A 17,069-nucleotide genomic window follows, 5' to 3' on the forward strand; every position below is an offset into this window, starting at 1 on the left:
AATTGAATTGAATTATAGAATGCTTAACCAATGCCCACTGGAGAATTGCTTGGTGTCTGAGGAACTTACCCCCCAGGGCCCCTCACCCCTGCATCTGGTCACAGAAATGTTGTGTGTTGAGTGTGGGTTTTTGTTTTTGTTTTTTTTGCCTCTTACACTATCCCTGCTCCCCAAAAAGCCTCTGCCAAGCCAACCCTGAAGTGTAGGTCAGGTCTAACAACAATGATAGAGCTAAGTAGAGACCCTGAGGGAGGCAGAGGAAAGGGGCTTGTCTGGGTGTGCTCCCCTTGGTTCAACCTGCCTACAGTATTAGATTTAAAACCAGTGGAAAGGAAGGGTGAGGAGCTGCAGTCTTGGAGGAAAACATCTAAGAAGACTCTCCTCAAAGTGTTGGGTTCCCTAAAACCTTCTGAGGGCAAGGTCTGTGATGGGGGCGCTCCCTGCTTCCATGTCATTTAAGGCACCGCCAAAGTGTATTGCCAATTAAGTTTCTAAAACAGTGGCAGGTGTTTCTGAGGCTGAAGTGGTCCCAGGCCTAGGGGAGGAGGGCCACTGGGTCAACCCTTTAAGAAGGTCATCAATGTCATTCAACAAGTGATCTTGAAATTCTGATCTTTCCGAATTTATTCATGCATTTTTACAATTGATCTTATCATTAGATTACAAACATCTCCCTTTAAAATGTTCATGTGGGCGGGCGCAGTGGCTAATGCCTGTAATCCTAACACTTTGGGAGGCCAAGGTGGGTGGATCACCTGAGGTCAGGAGTTCGAGACCAGCCTGGCCAACATGACAAAATCCCGTCTCTACTAAAAATACAAAAATTAGTTGAGTGTGGTGGCACATGCCTGTAATCCCAGCTACCTGGGAGGCTAAGGTACAAAAATTGCTTGAACCCAGGAGGCGAAGGTTGCAGTGAGCTTAAATCACGCCACTGCACTCCAGCCTGGGTAACAGAGTGAGACTCTGTATCAAAAAAAAAAAAAAAAAAAAAGTTGATGTTACCTGATGAGTATAATAAATTAACATAATAGCATACTTCATCAGCTTAGAATCGTGGGATTTTTAGAGTTGGAGGGGAGCTTCAGCTATCTGTTAACTTAATAATTCCTGATTTTTTCATCACCTTGTCCCTCATGTTTTGAAATATTTTTGTCTAATGAACATGATTTTTTAAAAATAATAATTTGCCTTTTTTATTAATCAGATCTATATGGCTGCCACCTAGAAATTCTGATCAGCAGGAAATAGGCAGTGTTACTGCACCAAGTAACTCCTGCCAGAAGCTAACGCAAAAACAAATCAACATAAAAACTTTCGTTATGGAGTCATGGTGTGAAGCCCTGCCACCTTTGGATATGTGATTTCTGTTAACCCTTACTACCAAGAATGCTCTTGGGCACTGCCTCTGAGGACTGAAGTGCTCAAGAAGCCCTGACTGGAAAACAGCCAGCCAGGCTAACCCTTTTATTTTCTATATAAGGAAACAGCCCCAGAGAAGGTAAGTGATGGAATCAAAACCAGGACACAGGTAAATACCTAAGATAGCCTAATGTTTGGGCTTTGCCCTTTTAGTAGCACTCCTTAGCAGAAAACAGGTCAGTGAGGACCCTGACTATGCTATGGGGCCTGATCTTATAGGGCAGAGACCATTGCGTATTTGCATTTTTCTCCCCACGGGACCTAGCACCCTGCCTTACCCATGGTAAGTGCTTGTTACATCCTCCCTGAGTGAGTGGGTTGCGAGGAAGTAGGCTGAGAGGATGGGAGCTTGTTGCAGGTCAGCGAGCAGAGTCCTGGGTGAAGATACTGCCTTGGGGATCCTGGGCAGCTAGTGGGCAGCCTAGGGGAAAAGAGCAACTGCAGAGACGGAGCAAAAAAAGAGGGTGTGAGGCACCCAACAAAAGCTGCCTACCTCAGTTTTCCCAGTTTGGAGCTGGCTAACTCGGAAGGGTTCTCTGAGGCCTCACTGTGGCAGCCCTTTGTGTTCCTCTGTCTTGGATTTGGAGTAGGGTTTCTCAATGTTCACCGAACAAGTCCGGTCCTGTCACTCCCTTGCTAGAAGTCTTCTGTGGATACCTGTTACCCTCAGGGGAATCCAAACATGGCTGGCAACGCTATATATGATCTGTCCCTACCAGCTTCTCTAACATGTTCCCTCTTTATCTCGTGTGAGTGTGTGTGTGTGTGTGTGTGTGTGTGTGTATGTGAGACTGAGTCTCACTCTGTTGCCCAGGCTGGAAAACAGTGGTACAACCATGGCTCACTGCAGCCTCGACATTTCCAGCTTCAGGGGATCCTCCCACCTCAGCCTCCCGAGTAGCTGAGACTACAGATGTGTGCCACCACGCCCCAGGCAATGTTTGTATTTGTTTTTGTTTTGGTAGATACAGGGCTCTGCCATGTTGCCCAAGCTGGTCTCGAACTCTTGGGGTCAAGCAATCCACCCACTTTGGCTTCTTAAAGTGCAGGGTTTACAGGCATGAGCCACCTCACCTGGCCCTCTTTATCTCTTAACATTTCCCCCTCGTATTCCCCATTCCAACCTTCTTGTGGCTCCCTTCCTTCCCTCTGAGCCTTTGGTTGCACAAGTTTCTTCTACCTGGAACTCCCTTTCTCTTCTCTGTTCCTCTTACCTGGCTAATTCCTCCTTTCTCCTGGAAGCCTTCTCTGACATCCTCTTTGCCCCTCCCTGCAAATTGGTTAGACACCCTTCCGGTTTCCCACAGTACAGTAGTATTGATGATACTGTTTCAGGAGGAACTGACCACCCTGCCTCCAGTTCTGGCTTACCCACTCCCTTCTATCAGAGAGACACAGTAACAAAGGAGGTCCACGTTGCTTCAGCAACTAAGCAGGAATCATTTAAAAATAGCGTGGGTCGGGGAAAGCTGCCAGGACCTGGAGGGTCTTTGATCCAGCCTCTCCATCTGGTAGAATTGGGGTGCGAAATCAATTCTCCCACCACACTGTATCATACGGTAGTCTCCAGTGGATGCCTGAAACCACGGAGAGTATGGATCCCTACATATACTGTGCTTTTTCAATCTGGTAACTCAGATGGCTGCTAAGTGAGTAATGGGTGGATAGTGCAGACAGTATGGATACTCCAGACAAAGGGATGATTCATGTCCCAGGTGGGAAGGAGTGAGATGGCACAAGATATCATTATGCTACTCATAATGGCATACAATTTAAAACTTATAAATTGTTTATTTTTGGAATTTTCATTTAATATTTTTTGACTTAAGTTGACTTTAGGTAACCGAAACTGTGGAAAGTGAAAGTACTGTTAAGGCTGAACTACTTTATAGGGAATTGCATTTTATGTGGGATTGTTAACTTTGGCACTGAGACAAAATTAGTTTATATTTCAAATTCTCCTTGAATAGCTCTTAAAAACCCTAAATCAGTTTCTCTATCTCTTAATACTCATTGTTGCTCTATGCTTCCCAGTTAATTAATTGTCTTCCTTAAGATTTAGACCAAGTAGTAAGTATATTCTTGCCTGGTCACCTGATAATGTATTTTACTTCTTTGTCAGTGATTGGGAAATTCTTAAAATCATTTCCATATCATTACACGCCCTTCTCACTGCCCCGCAGTTTCAAGCTTGATTTTGTCTGTTGCTTGTTTGTTGCATTGCACAGTACATGGTTGTATTCATAAAGATGCATAGCGGTACTCCCATGGGACTGTTTTTGCCCTGTTATTTCCCACAGTGGGGTGACGTGGAAGGCTGAGTGGGATCTGTGAGGTGAAAAGGAAGCAGAGGGGCAGAGAGGAGAGCATATTCCAATGCTGGAGGCATGAAGGTACTTATGACTCAGAGACCATCAAAAGCTCAGTGTGGTTAGAGTAGAAACAATGTTGGGAGGGTGGGCCGGTGGGCCATTAGGGACCCTGTAGGCCACGTAACTGAATCTATTGGAGACACAGTTTCTTCCTCTATTGTAATGGGGATAGTAGCTGCCTCCAGGGCTGTTCTGAAAATGAAAAAAGGCAATGCTGTGAAAGCATTAAATCCAGGCTTGACACAGATGCCAAATGAATGCGTTTTCTTTTCTACTTTCCTTCTTAGAGTTTGGACTTTATGTTATAAGCAGGGGTGATGTTCAAAATATTTAACCACCAGTACAACCCAGGTACCACCCAGTCAAAGTAGATGTGGGTCATAAACAACCAGCCTTGGAGTGTAGGTGAGCTGCTGCCAATTGCTCCTGCCTGACAGCAATAAGGAGCCATCAGAGATGGCACATTTGAGTGCCATCAGATGTGTTAGAAAAACGGCTCTGAGTGTTCCAGCTCTTGTAGAATTTTTTTTTTTTTTTTTTTTTTTTTTTTTTTTTTACAGACAGGGCCTGCCTCTGTCACCCAGGCTGGAGGGCAGTGGTGCAATTCACCATCATAGCTCACTGCAACCTCAACCTCCTGGCCTCAGGCGATCCTCCAGCCTGGCCCTCCCAAAGTGCTGGGATTACAGGCATGAGCCGCCACACCCTCTTTTAGAATTTGGTTAGCAGGTTTTCTGCCTTTTGCCAGAAAACTTTTCATGAAAAAAAGAAAAAGAGCTCTGGCTACAGAGTAGGGGGGTGATACTGGTGTGGGAAGCACTGGCGCGGAGAGGCCTGTTCGAAGACTAGAAATTACCTAAGGACCCTGACGAAGAACATCTGGCACTTAGTGCCATTCAGTCTGAAAAGTGTGACATTCCCAACTCATCTATTAATAGCTGAGAGAATTATTTTTGGGGATCAAGTGCTCTCAACTAGAATAAAGTCCTGAAGCAGAAAAATCCTGCCAGGCACGCTGGCTCATGCCTGCAATCCCAGCACTTTGAAGGCCAAGGTGGGCAGATCTCTAGAACCCAGGAGTTTGAGACCAGCAACATGGTGAAACCCTGTCTCTCCAAAAAATACAAAAATTAGCCAGGTGTGGTGGCGCATGCCTGTAGCTACTCAGGAGGCTGAGGTGGGAGGATCACTCAAGCCCAGGAGGTTGAAGCTGCAGTGAGCTGAGATTGTGCCACTGCACTCCAACCTAGGCAACATAGTGAGCCTCAAAAAAAAAAAAAAAAGAAAGAAAGAAAGAAAGCAAAAATCTAGCAACCTCAGGAAATGGTAGGCCCTTGATATCATCTAGGATTTTCTCCACATCTAGTCTGTAATAATCTACCTCATACCCAAAGAAGCTAATTTTGCTTCTATTTGTGGATTTATTGTTATGTGGCGGGCCTCACGTTTCCCGAAAGAAACCTGAGCAGAAGGGAAGGGAAGTAGCATGCGAAGTGGTTTATGAGTTATTTCTTTTGAGCTCATTCAATCTTGGGGTGTTGGGTATCATTAGATGCATTTTATTATTGTGGAAACTGAGGCTTTGGTTATTGACTGATTCCTCAACAAGTAGTGGGAGGCTTCTAGCCTATGTCCATCTTGTTCCAAAGTCTGTGCTCTTTTCTCTGCCTCTCTGTGAACGTGGAATCCTTCTCCTTTTCAGTTTAAGCTTCCAGGACACTTACATTTCCCACTCACCCCTCCAGCCACCCAACCCATGTTTAAGAAAAACAACTTGTAAGGTATGTTTTTATTTTACAAAAAAAAAAAAAAAAAGTGACATGCAATAACCCATCTTCTAACAAACTATTAACGCTTGGATTACAGGGTAAAAAGGAAATCCAACCAGTCCTGATGAAAAAAATTCGATTTCACAAAGCTGAAAAAATCTATTACAAAGTTTCTGTTGTATAAATATAGTCAGTCTTATCTTTAATGTAGTCAGACAAAAAAAAAGTTTTGTTGGTACTAAAACAAAAACAAAAGCAAAAACCCTACTGCTTGAATACACCACAATCTTCATTTGTATTCCCAGCCAAATACAGATGACTATAGGATGACAGTTACTGCGTGTTCCAGGACTCAAGGTAACCAAATGAGATTTAAACATTTTATCATACTCCCTCTACCAACAACAGCTTGGACAGACCACTTTAGCCCTGGGTCAAGGACTAAAGCCTTTGTTCATAGAAAATTGAACATGTAGGCCAGGCACGGTGGCTTACACCTGTAATCCCAGCACTTTGGGAGGCCGAGGTGGGTGGATCACTTGAGTCCAGGAGTTTGAGACCAGCCTGGCCAACATGGTGAAACCCCATCTCTACTAAAAACACAAAAATTAGCTAGGCGTGGTGGCTTATGCTTGTAATCCCAGCTACTGGGGAGGCTGAAGCAGAAGGATCACTTGAACCCAGGACGGGGAGGCTGCAGTGAGCCAAGATCATGGCACTGCACTCCAGCCTGGGCGACAAAGCTGACTCTGTCTCAAAAAAAAAAAAAAAAAAAAAAAAAAAAGGAAAAGAAAATTGAACATGTGTTTGCTCTCAAGTGGGCAGACAACTCTGTGAGTTTGCTAAAAACCATTGAATCGTATGTTTTAAAGGTGAATTGTATAATATGTGAATTATATCTCAATAAAGCTGTTAAAAATATATGACATGCCTAACTTGCTACGGGAGCAACAAGTGACCCCAGTAGCGTAACTCAGGAGTTCCTGACAGGTCACAGGGCAGACCTGCAGAAGTCAGCACGGTAAGGGGTAGTAAAAAGTAGCTCCTTAAAGTATTATGGCTAAAATCAGTGGAGTCAGAATAAAGAAGTCAAAGACATATGTAACTTTTCCTACTGTTTCCGGAATAGTCTAAGGGCTGTCTGTGGCCTTTGTCACAAAAGAAAGCTATTCAGTGAGACAGCAGGTGCCCAAGTATTGCTGAGGCTACAGAAGACTTTAGGCTGGAGCTCAGGAGCTGCGTATCTGCATCCACACTGGGGGAAGTTCCAACATTGGACACAGGTTCTGAGAGCCTGACTCCTACAAAAGGAGGGGAGAATTTGGATACCCAAAGAAAAACTGGATTTATTAAACCAAAGGGACTCCCAGCTGTCACCAACACTGTTGATGGCCAGGGACCACAGCATGGCTCTAGTTCTCATTGACTCTTACAAAGCCATCGCCAGGGCAGCAGTGGCTAATCAGATGAGCATTTTGTGGCAGACTAGTCACTTGCAAATGCCATCCCCTTTCTATATCTACCATCTGGTCACCAAATGGTCACTGGAGAAAGGGCACAGGCACAAATCATGGGCAATTGGGGCTTGACCAAGGGAAGGTCACCCTAGCCTGATAGTGATAGAGGCAGAACTGCCAGTAGAAGAAAGAAGAAGGTAATTTAAAGTCTTGCTCTGGTTTTACCCATTCTAGGTACTTAAAAGTTCATTGATAATAGTTTGTGTAAAATTGGGGGAAATGGGCATAGAAGACACCCACTCTACTCACCTTTCACAAGGGATGTTGTCAGAAATTGGACCAGAAGTCTCTTTAGTTTTTTATCACACAAAGCAATTGAGAATGAAAAAAAGAGAAAGATAGGGGCTTAAAAGTGAGAAGTATCCCAGCTTGGTGAACACCTTGTTTATTTTTAAATTTTTTAGAGACAGGGTCTCACTGTGTTGCCCAGGCTGGTCTTGAACTCCTGAGCTCAAGCGACCATTCTGCCTTGGGATTACAGGTGTGAGCCACCATGCTGGGCCCAGTGAAAATCTTGTTAAACTCTCCTAGCCTTCCTTCCTTGAAGACTGGTTTGATTCTGGTGCTGGCGTATGGGCCTGAGATTCAGTTCCTTTTTTGGCCAGCCTAGACGTTTATTCTGTGCCTGAGCAGATGCGTTAAGCTTAGAAGCAGACATCACGGCCACCTCAGGCCCATGCCATTGTGGGCTGTATCCCCTAAAGTGCCCCATTAAAATCTTGGCCTCCTTGTGCTCTTTTCAAATAAGAGACCCCTGTTCCATAATATGGCCCAAACTTCTAGGACGGGGGCACTCAAGGATGGGGAATTTTCCTCACTGACAGGGTTTGCCATGTCTGTGGGTAAACCCAATAGAGGATAAGGCTGCAACATCTGGGTTTGGGGCTTACCTGGTTCTTTTCAGTGTCATAGAGTGATAGTGGGAGGTTTAAAAAAAAAATAGGGAGGATGTATCCACCAGGGCTTTGGGCATTTTCTTGATGAACTTATTCCTTTGGCTTCAGTGAGAATATCTATCATTTACTTAAGAGAAGGCAATGAGCTACGTGGTTTAAAAAACAAATAAAAGGCTGAGTGCAGTGGCTTATGCCTGTAATCCCAGCAGTTTGGGAGGCTGAGGCGGACAGATCACTTGAGCCCAGGAGTTGGAGACCAGCCTGGGCAACATGGTGAAACCCTGTGTCTACAAAAAATATAAAAATTAGTGAGCCTGGTGGTGCACACTTGTAGTCCTAGCTACTTGAGAGGTTGAGATGGGAGGATAGCTTGAGCCCAAGAGCTTGAGGCTGCACTGAACAGTGATTATGCCACTGCACTCCAGCCTAGGTGACAGAGTGAGAGCCTGTCTCAAAAACAAAAACATTCCTTGTTGCCTCTCTTTGTGCTTTTCTTTTTTTTTTTTTTTTTTTTTTGAGGCAGAGTCTCACTCTGTCACCCAGGCTGGATGGAGTGCAGTGGCATGATCTCGGCTCACTGCAAGGTCCGCCTTCCAGGTTCACGCCATTCTCCCGCCTCAGCCTCCCAAGTAGCTGGGACTACAGGCACCCGCCACCACGCCCGGCTAATTTTTTGTATTTTTAGTAGAGACGGGGTTTCACCGTGTTAGCCAGGATGGTCTCAATCTCCCGACCTCATGATCTGCCCGCCTCGGCCTCCCAAAGTGCTGGGATTACAGGCGTGAGCCACTGCGCCCGGCCTCTTTTTATGCTTTTCAAGGCTTTTCTTACCCAGGCCTTGCTCCCCTTGCCCTCAGACTACCATTTTCACTCCCTTTGAGCTGGTTATCCAGGGGAAATGGATCCAGGCTGCTATGAAGATTATCCACCAGGGAACCCCGACACCCTCCTCACCCAGCCTCTCTCCTGAAGAGATCATGAGCTGAGGGCATGCGAGGAAAACTCCCAGCTGTTTCTGCCCTTAAGTTAGAGGACAGAGGAAATAGTTTCTATACCTAGGAAGATAGAAATATTTTCATTCCAAAGCTATAAGAATTATGAGCAGACGAAGCTATGGCTCTGGCGGATGGGCCATTTTGGGAAACAAGATACAAGCAAGGGCATAATTTACAAACAAAGTGTGGGTATATTTGGCAGGTTTGAGGCAAGCAGAAAGGAGGGTTTGGGTACTCTATAAAAAAAGATCTGAAATTCAAACATCTGATAAGGCCACAATGAAGAGATTTCCAGCAGTGGGTGTTGCAGGATGCTGGCACCCAAATCGCCGCAGGCTTGCAAAGGTGCTATGCAAGGTGAGGAGGCAGGTGAGGCAGGCAGTGCCTCTCACAGGTCCATGTCTGGGCCTCCTGAGGATGTCTTCAGCGGCACTGAGTCAAATCCATCAGGAGTCCTCTGAAAGAGAGATGGTGACAGGAGCTGGCTGCTGCACAGGGGCAAGTTTGGGGACAAAGGAGAGAAATGGAAAATAGGTGACAGAAGGAACCCTTATGAAATTCCTGTTTCAGTGGCTTTGTGGAAACACAGAAATGAGATACCCTCTATTCTGCTTGCTCCCTTCAGGGTCAGTTGGAGAACAATAAAAATCTTTTTCTTTTAGGCGGGGTGTGGTGGCTTGTGCCTGTAATTCCAGCACTTGGGAGGCCAAGGCAGGTGGATCACCTGAGGTTAGGAGTTCAAGACCAGCCTGACCAACATGGTGAGACCCTGTCTCTACCGAAAATACAAAAATTAGCCAGGCATGGTGGCAGGCGCCTATAATTGCAACTACTTGGGAGGCTGAGGAAGGAGAATCGCTTGAACCCGGGAGCAGAGGTTGCAGTAAGCCAAGATCATGCCACTGCACTCCAGCCTGGGCAACAAGAGCGAAACTGTCTCAAAAAAAAAAAAAATTTTTTTTTCTTTTAAAAAAATGTTTTTGGCCGGGCACAGTGGCTCACGCCTGTGATCCCAGCACTTTGGGAGGCCAAAGCAGGCAGATCACCTGAGGTCAGGAGTTCAAGACCAGCCTGGCCAACATGGTGAAACCCTGTCTCTACTAAAAATACAAAAAAAAAAAATTAGCCAGGTATGATGGCAAGCACCTGTAATCCCAGCGTCTAGGGAGGCTAAGGCAGGAGAATCACTTGAACCTGGGAGGTGGAGGTTGCAGTGAGCTGAGATCACGCCACTGCACTCCAGCCTGGGAGACAGACCAACACTCCATCTCAATAAATAAATAAATAAATAAATAAATACATGTTTTTTAGAGACAGGGTCTCGTTCTGTTGCCCAGGCTGGAGCGCAATGGCACAATCATAGTTCAGTGCAGCCTCCAACTCCTGGGCTCAAGTGATCCTCCCACCTCAGCCTCCCAAGTAGCTGAGACTACAGGCATGCTCCACAACACCCAGCTAATTGTTTTTTATTTTGTAGAGATGGGGTCTTCCTATGTTGTCTAGGCTGATCTTGAACTCCCAGCCTCAAGAGATCCTCCAGCCTGGGCCTCCCAAAGTGCTGGGATTACAGGCGTGAGCCAAAAATCTTAAAAATCCCCTGCTTTGCACCTTTGCTGAATTCTAGCAGTCCCAGATAGACTCAAGAGTCCCAGGGTGAACTGTTCTCCCATTTGTTTAAAAAAAAAGAAATCGCAGTCTAAGGAGGCCAAGGGAGTCTCCCTAGCAGGTCAGCACAAAGGAAACAAGACTTAACAATCTAAACACCCAAGCACGGTCCTTTCTTCACCACCTCCCAATACCCTCCTCCCTCTTTCCGCCCTCCCCACCCACTCCTATTGGGATGAACTGGTTCAGAGCAGTAGTCAGGTATGGGCACTGGCAGAGTTGTGCTGCAGAGGACTATAGCCCTGGAGGACCTGCTTGGATGCTGTCTGCTGGCCCCACACCCAGTGACAGTATTGTCTGTATTGCATTTATAAGCTTCATACTCACCCACCCACACAAAGCCAGCCCTCCCAGCTCAGAATTGCTCAGTGGGGAACAGCTGAGACTGAACTATGATTCAGCTCCCAAAGGACTGGACCCAGACACCTGGAAGACAGCACCCCCCACTGGTCAAAGGAGAGCCTGACTTCTATCAGAAGTTGATCCCAGAGATCACCTTTTCCCTTTTCAGTGGAAATAAAAAAAGGAGTAGGGGATGATTCTTACAACATGGATGGTTCAGTACTCCTTCTGGAAGTGAAAAGGCCCAAACAGTTCACTAACTGGAGTGCATGTTGAGAGAGAAGGAGCCTGATCAAGAGCAGCCTTGGGCCCCAGGGGAAAGAGTATTGGTGTAGAAACACAGAAGGAGAAGGCAGGATTTTCAGAGTGGGGAAATGGAATTGTATCGGGCGTGGGGAGCAGGGTGCCCATCCCTGAATGGTACAGGACCATTCAGTGTCTGAGGAGCAGTGTCTCCTCCAGCCCTCCAGGCTGACCTCAGTGCACTGGCCAGGCCCACTACCTTGGAGGTAAATGATTTGATCTTCCCAAAGAGTGACTTCTTGCTGGTAAAGATGAGGTCGTCCTCTACATCCTCGCCTTCCATGATGGCGCAGCTGTCAGCTGCTGGCAGGTCACAGTCCTTGAGAGTAGCATTCATCACCAGCTTGGAGTACTTGTACTCTAGTCTATAAAACAGGAGGATGGGAAAGACAAGATCCCAAAATGTGGGAATAAGGGGGAAAGAGGTAGAGAGGTTAGGCTATGAACAGGTCCTATTCCCATGCCATGGGTAAGGAGACTGAAGCATGGTAAAATGGTGTCAGGGCTGGGGTAACAGAAGGAATCTTAGTTCCCAGTTCAGTGATCTTTGTTCCTTAAGGCTGTCTGTCTCTATGATCTCAAAATTTAATGGAAATATCGAAATCATAATGTCATTCTCTGTACTGTTAATAATAGCAAATTAAGGATACACTTTGATTTTGAGAATTTAACATCCATTTATAGACTGCCACGTGGTACCATCCCTGTTCAGGAGTCAGGATAACCAAACCATGCACTGGATAAGTCACAGAGTCTGTAGCCAACTCCAGAGAAAAACCCCATTAATTTATACTTTCAGATATTCTCCCTGATCAATAATCCAACCCTGTCCATCCCCACACTCCAATACCGCAACATGTACTTTTGATTCTTTTTCCAAAAGTAGCAGGTCAAGACAGTGAGTAGGATGGCAGTACAGGTCCCTGCAGAGATGCCCACTTTCAGCCAGAAATCTATGGTTTTGCAGATGGTGACTCTCTGCTCAGGCAGAGAAATGCCACCAGAGCATAGCTTGGGTTCTCGCCACACGTAAGTAGTCTTCTGTTGGGGAGAAAAACAAGAAACTCAGATCTCCCATTCCCTTCTCTCATGGAAGTGCCCGATCAGAGGGAAACCCACCTGGATCCCAGCCACACAGCTGCTGACGATAGCATGGTAGTCAGCCACTGAGCAGAGCGGGCAAGCAGCCGCGCTCTCCCACAGGAAGTGGAAGTTGCAGCCATCACAGGTCCCATCCGAGCACGTTCTAGCAAAGCAGAAAAGAGACCTGAGCTCTCACTCGCTGGAGGGGTGGGGAAGATCTGGTTGGAAGCCTGTTGTCTCATAGCTTGCCTGATTTACCCTCTCCCTGCCCAAACCATTAGCCCTACCAGGATCCTTCCAACTAGTCCTTAACACAGGTTTTGATCTCTGATTTCACTGATAAGAGGCCTTCCTGGCCTCCAGTGGGCTCCCCACCCTCTGCCCGTTTATGTTTTTGCTGACATCTTATGAGAGCTATTGTAAGGTGTCTGAGCTCCAGCATGGCTGTCTCATCAACCCCTTTGAGGTTCCTGTCCTCCCCCACAGACTTGTGACATTTTGCAATAGCCACTTTGATGCAGCTTCCTGGGGGTGGGATTGGAGTTGAGGTGGGGTTCAGGAATGAACTTCCGGTATGGATACCTGTTATGTACTTTACTGTGATGTTTACAATGGCAAGAACAGGGATTTGACACTCAGACCCCACTACTGGGTCAAGACGCCCTGCTTTGCTCCCCATCTCCCCAGTCAGTTTAGGCGCAGCATATCCAAAATGTCTTCCTCAAGACGCTAGTGCCCGTCAAGATGTTAGTTGCTGTTATGCGGGGAGGGGAGGGGGTGTCCTGTGGTCATATTCATTTAGAAATTTTTGATTTAGTTCACTCAGCTATTAACCTCAGAACTGGGTATTTTCGTTGCAGAGAGATTCCTAGGATCCCTAAACCTTTACTAATCCTCATAATAGCCAGAGATCATGAAACGTCCTAAAGTCTCTTTGTCTCATTTAATCCTCAAAACAACCCGCTGAGGGAATTTAGCATTATGCCCATTTTTACAGATAAGGAAAAAAGAGGCCTAAAGAAGGTAAGAAATGTATCCATGATAACATAGCTAGTTAGTGGAGGAGATGATTCAACCTGGCTCTCAGCTGAGCTGTTGGTTACTATGCTACGCAGCTGCTGCCGTAATGGACCAGGAATATGAGAATAGCTTTCACTCTTCCTTCTACCCCATTCTTGCCATATGAAGATTGAGGGTCTGGGGCCATGACTGTGCCCCTAAGCACCCATTAATGGATCTCAAACTCTTTTCTTTTTTGCTCTTTTTCAGTAATCTCTGGATCTCAGGATGGAATGACTTCAAGGGAGATTTTGGCTTTTGTTACATCCCTTTGCAGGGCTTACCCTGGCAGCAGCAAACTTCCAGGGACAGTTTTCTGTGGACTGCACCTGACGCGGATGGTGGTTGATCTCCCAGAACTGCAGGACTGGGTCACATCATTGGACCTGCAGAGAAAGCCAGCCCCCATGAGGGAATGAGTCACTCAGCTGTGTTATTGGACAGCCACCAAGTGAAATCCGCATGGAGCAATTCCCTTGCTGGGGAAGTCAGGACTTGGGCTTTAGCCTGGCACACAGGGAGTGCACAGGCCTTGGTTTATACGTGGAAAGGGTGGGGATCAACAATATGTAGTCAAGGGGGAAATGCCCTGGTTTAGGAAAGTCATGGCTAGCATACACTGGAGCCTGCTTAGGCTGGAAGGGAAGTCCACTGCAGATCATCCAATATTTCTCCTTGCCTCTAGGGCAGATCTGCTCCAGTAATATCCAGGAAGCTGGGATCAGGAACTCCCAGCCCTGAGCTATCATGACTGGGCAGATCTGCTAGACCTCAGACATGTTCTGGCTTGATAAGCAGTAGGTGGCTAGAGAGGGAGGGATGCAGCAGAAATTATGGAGGAGTCCTAGGTTTCACTTGCATTAGCCTAGCCTCTCATCTTCACCTATAAAAGAAGATCACGTCCGGTATTCCCAAGGACTCCGGGTGGAAAAGTTCAGCTGGGGAGGTGATTCCATCCAGAGTCATATCTGTTGTCACCCCTGCCAAATTAGAGCTCCTAATTAGTTCTCACTAGTAGCATTAGCTGGAAACCACTTCAATTCTTCCAATACCTGTCAACATCCAACCTCACTTCATCTCATCACATCCCTGAGTGGCTTATGAAAGGGTGAAACAAGGGTTTGTCAGAGTCCCTGGGAGCACTTTGCACACAGAGTGGAATAGAAAACACAGGTCAAGAGGTTGGGCCCCTCATGTGGGGCCTTTTACCTCCCAGCCTGGTAACCTCACACTCTCTTACACATACACACACACACACAGACACACACACACACACACACACTCTCAAACAAGGCTGAGGCAGCGGAGTTACTCACCAATAAGTCGATCAGCAAGGCTGACAGGCTGTGAGGAAACCCCGGCCTTGTAGCCTGTCACCTCTGGGGGGATGATGACTGCCTGGCAGACGTAGGCTGTGATAGATTTGGAGAACCCTGACTCACCCTCAGGAATCCGGAGGTCAGTGACATTGTCGGTGCACACAGACATTTTCCTACCCTGGTTGGGGAGTGGGGAGGAAGAAGTAGGAAGAAGTGAGTGGTCACAGAGGAATTCCCAGAAGGGAATAGGGAAGGCTTTTTTACATCTAAATTTTCAGCGTTTCAATGGTATGTTGTAGGGGAATGATTCATCCCACGTCTAATGACGAGACAGATTTGATTTTTTTTGTTTTGTTTTGTCTTTTTGAGACAGAGTCTTGATCTATTGCCCAGGCTGGAGTGCAATGGTGCAATCATAGCTCACTAAAGCCTTGACTTCCTGGGCTCAAGTGATCCTCCTGCCTCAGCCTCCTAAGTAGCTGGAACCACAGGCTAATTTTTTTTTTTTTTTTTTCGTAGAGATAGGGCCTCTCTGTGTTGTCCAGGCTGGTCTTGAACTCCTGGGCTCAAGCAATCCTCCTGCCTCAATCTCCCAGAGTGTTGGGATTACAGGGGTGAGCCACCGTGCCCAGTCAACATTTTCAATGTTATAAATTTTATTATAAATGGTGCTGGCCAGGTGCAGTGACTCACACCTGTAATCCCAGCACTTTGGAAGGCGAGGCAGGTGGATCATGAGGTCAAGAGATTGAGACCATCCTGGCCAACATGGTGAAACCCCGTCTTTACTAAAAACACAAAAATTAGCTGGACGTGGTGGCGCATGCCTGTAGTCCCAGCTACTCGGGAGGCTGAGGCAGGAGAATCGCTTCAGCCCGGGAGGCAGAGGTTGCAGTGAGCAGAGATCGTGCCACTGCACTCTAGCCTGGCAAAAGAGTGAGACTCCACCTCAAAAAAAAAAAAAGTGCTAAATCTGGTGTCTCAGCCTTTTTTTTTTCTAGATTGTAGGAAGTAGATGAGCTTGAAAACTGAAGGAAACCTTTATATTACAATAAAATAAAGAGTTCTTTTGTCTTTGAACTAAGTATCTATAGTGTGGCAGTACACCATAAGCATTTCTAAACAGGAAAGGAGTAGATAAAAAAATACACCATTTCCCCAAATTCCCCACCTTCATTGCTCTCCATAATTCACTGAATGACACTTTTGCTACATGAAGCCTGCTTTAATCAGTCTTATTTCCTAAGTGATCATGACCTGTTACTTCTGAGGCTTCATTTTAACTTCTTGGAAGACTTCTGAAAACAAGATAGAGACACCTATCTCTAATCTTTCATAGATTAGTTTATTTCTTGACAGGTTCTCTATATAAACACCCATCGACTTCTTTGCATGCTTCAGAAGATGGGTCAGAGCTCTATGATGTAAAGGCCTTACCACCAACAGAGTCAAAGACTAGATGCTCAAGATGCTCTTTATATTGTCACTTTTTTTTTAGATGGAGTCTTGCTGTGTTGTCCAGGCTGGAGTGCAGTGGCATGATCTTGGCTCACTGCAATCTCCGCCCCCTGGGTTCAAGTAATTCTCCTGCCTCAGCCCCCTGAGTAGCTGGGATTACAGATGTGTGCCACCATGCCGAGCTAATTTTTGTATTTTTAGTAGAAACAGGGTTTCACGATGTTGGCCAGGCTGGTCTCGAACTCCAGACCTCAGGTGATCTGCCTGCCTTGGCCTCCAAATTGCTGGGATTACAGGCGTGAGCCACCATGCCCAGCCTCTTTTGTAACATTTGAAATGAGCTTTCCAACTGCTGATTGTGGCTTGTTGCAATTTAATCAAGTGCAGTGGTGGGATTAACCTTTGCATTTCTGCCTTTGAATTTTGGATCTGAAATATTTGCAGCAGCATGAAATGGCTGATGGTGACAATCTTTCCTTATAAAGCATTTCATGTTACTTTCTTTCATACTGTCAGCAAAGAGACGTGTGGATGAACTAGAACAGTTGATTTTATCCAGCCTCTAGAAAACAAGCGACAAATGCAGTGATTGCTGAAGACTGCTTTTTCAAGGAAGGGAAAAAAACCTTTCCTCCTGCATATTTCTGGGTTTTTTTTGTTTGTTTTGTTTTTTGTTTTTTTGAGACGGAGTCTCACTCTCGCCCAGGCTGGAGTGTAGTGGCGTGATCTCCGCTCACTGCAAGCTCCACCTGCCAGGTTTATGCCATTGTCCTGCCTCAGCCTCCTGAGTAGCTGGGACTACAGGTGCCCGCCACCGCGCCCGGCTAATTTTTTTGTATTTTTAGTAGAGACAGGGTTTCACCGTGTTA

The 17,069-nt window shown here is 46.2% G+C and overlaps 1 protein-coding gene across 6 annotated transcripts in view; it reads right to left on the reverse strand.

The window, feature by feature from the left end:
* Positions 1-8,458: 8,458 nt before the first annotated feature.
* ELAPOR1 (endosome-lysosome associated apoptosis and autophagy regulator 1) overlaps positions 8,459-17,069 on the reverse strand; it is an 89,569-nt gene continuing 80,958 nt past the window's right edge. For 4 of the 6 annotated variants that reach the window (XM_055353750.2, XM_055353753.2, XM_055353755.2 and 1 more), the window contains exons 17-23: positions 14,740-14,920; positions 14,307-14,403; positions 13,708-13,809; positions 12,401-12,527; positions 12,144-12,322; positions 11,481-11,646; positions 8,459-9,428 (exon numbers count right to left, since the gene is read on the reverse strand). In XM_055353750.2, the coding sequence (XP_055209725.1) occupies positions 9,360-9,428; positions 11,481-11,646; positions 12,144-12,322; positions 12,401-12,527; positions 13,708-13,809; positions 14,307-14,403; positions 14,740-14,920 (921 nt within the window). In that variant the 3' untranslated portion in view covers positions 8,459-9,359. Of the gene's footprint in view, positions 9,460-11,480; positions 11,647-12,143; positions 12,323-12,400; positions 12,528-13,707; positions 13,810-14,306; positions 14,404-14,739; positions 14,921-17,069 lie in introns of all 6 variants that reach the window. The other 2 variants (XM_055353773.2, XM_055353769.2) reach the window with 1 other exon arrangement.

This window comes from Gorilla gorilla, chromosome 1 (genome assembly GCF_029281585.2).
Source record: "Gorilla gorilla gorilla isolate KB3781 chromosome 1, NHGRI_mGorGor1-v2.1_pri, whole genome shotgun sequence".
Classification (NCBI taxonomy): domain Eukaryota; kingdom Metazoa; phylum Chordata; class Mammalia; order Primates; family Hominidae; genus Gorilla; species Gorilla gorilla.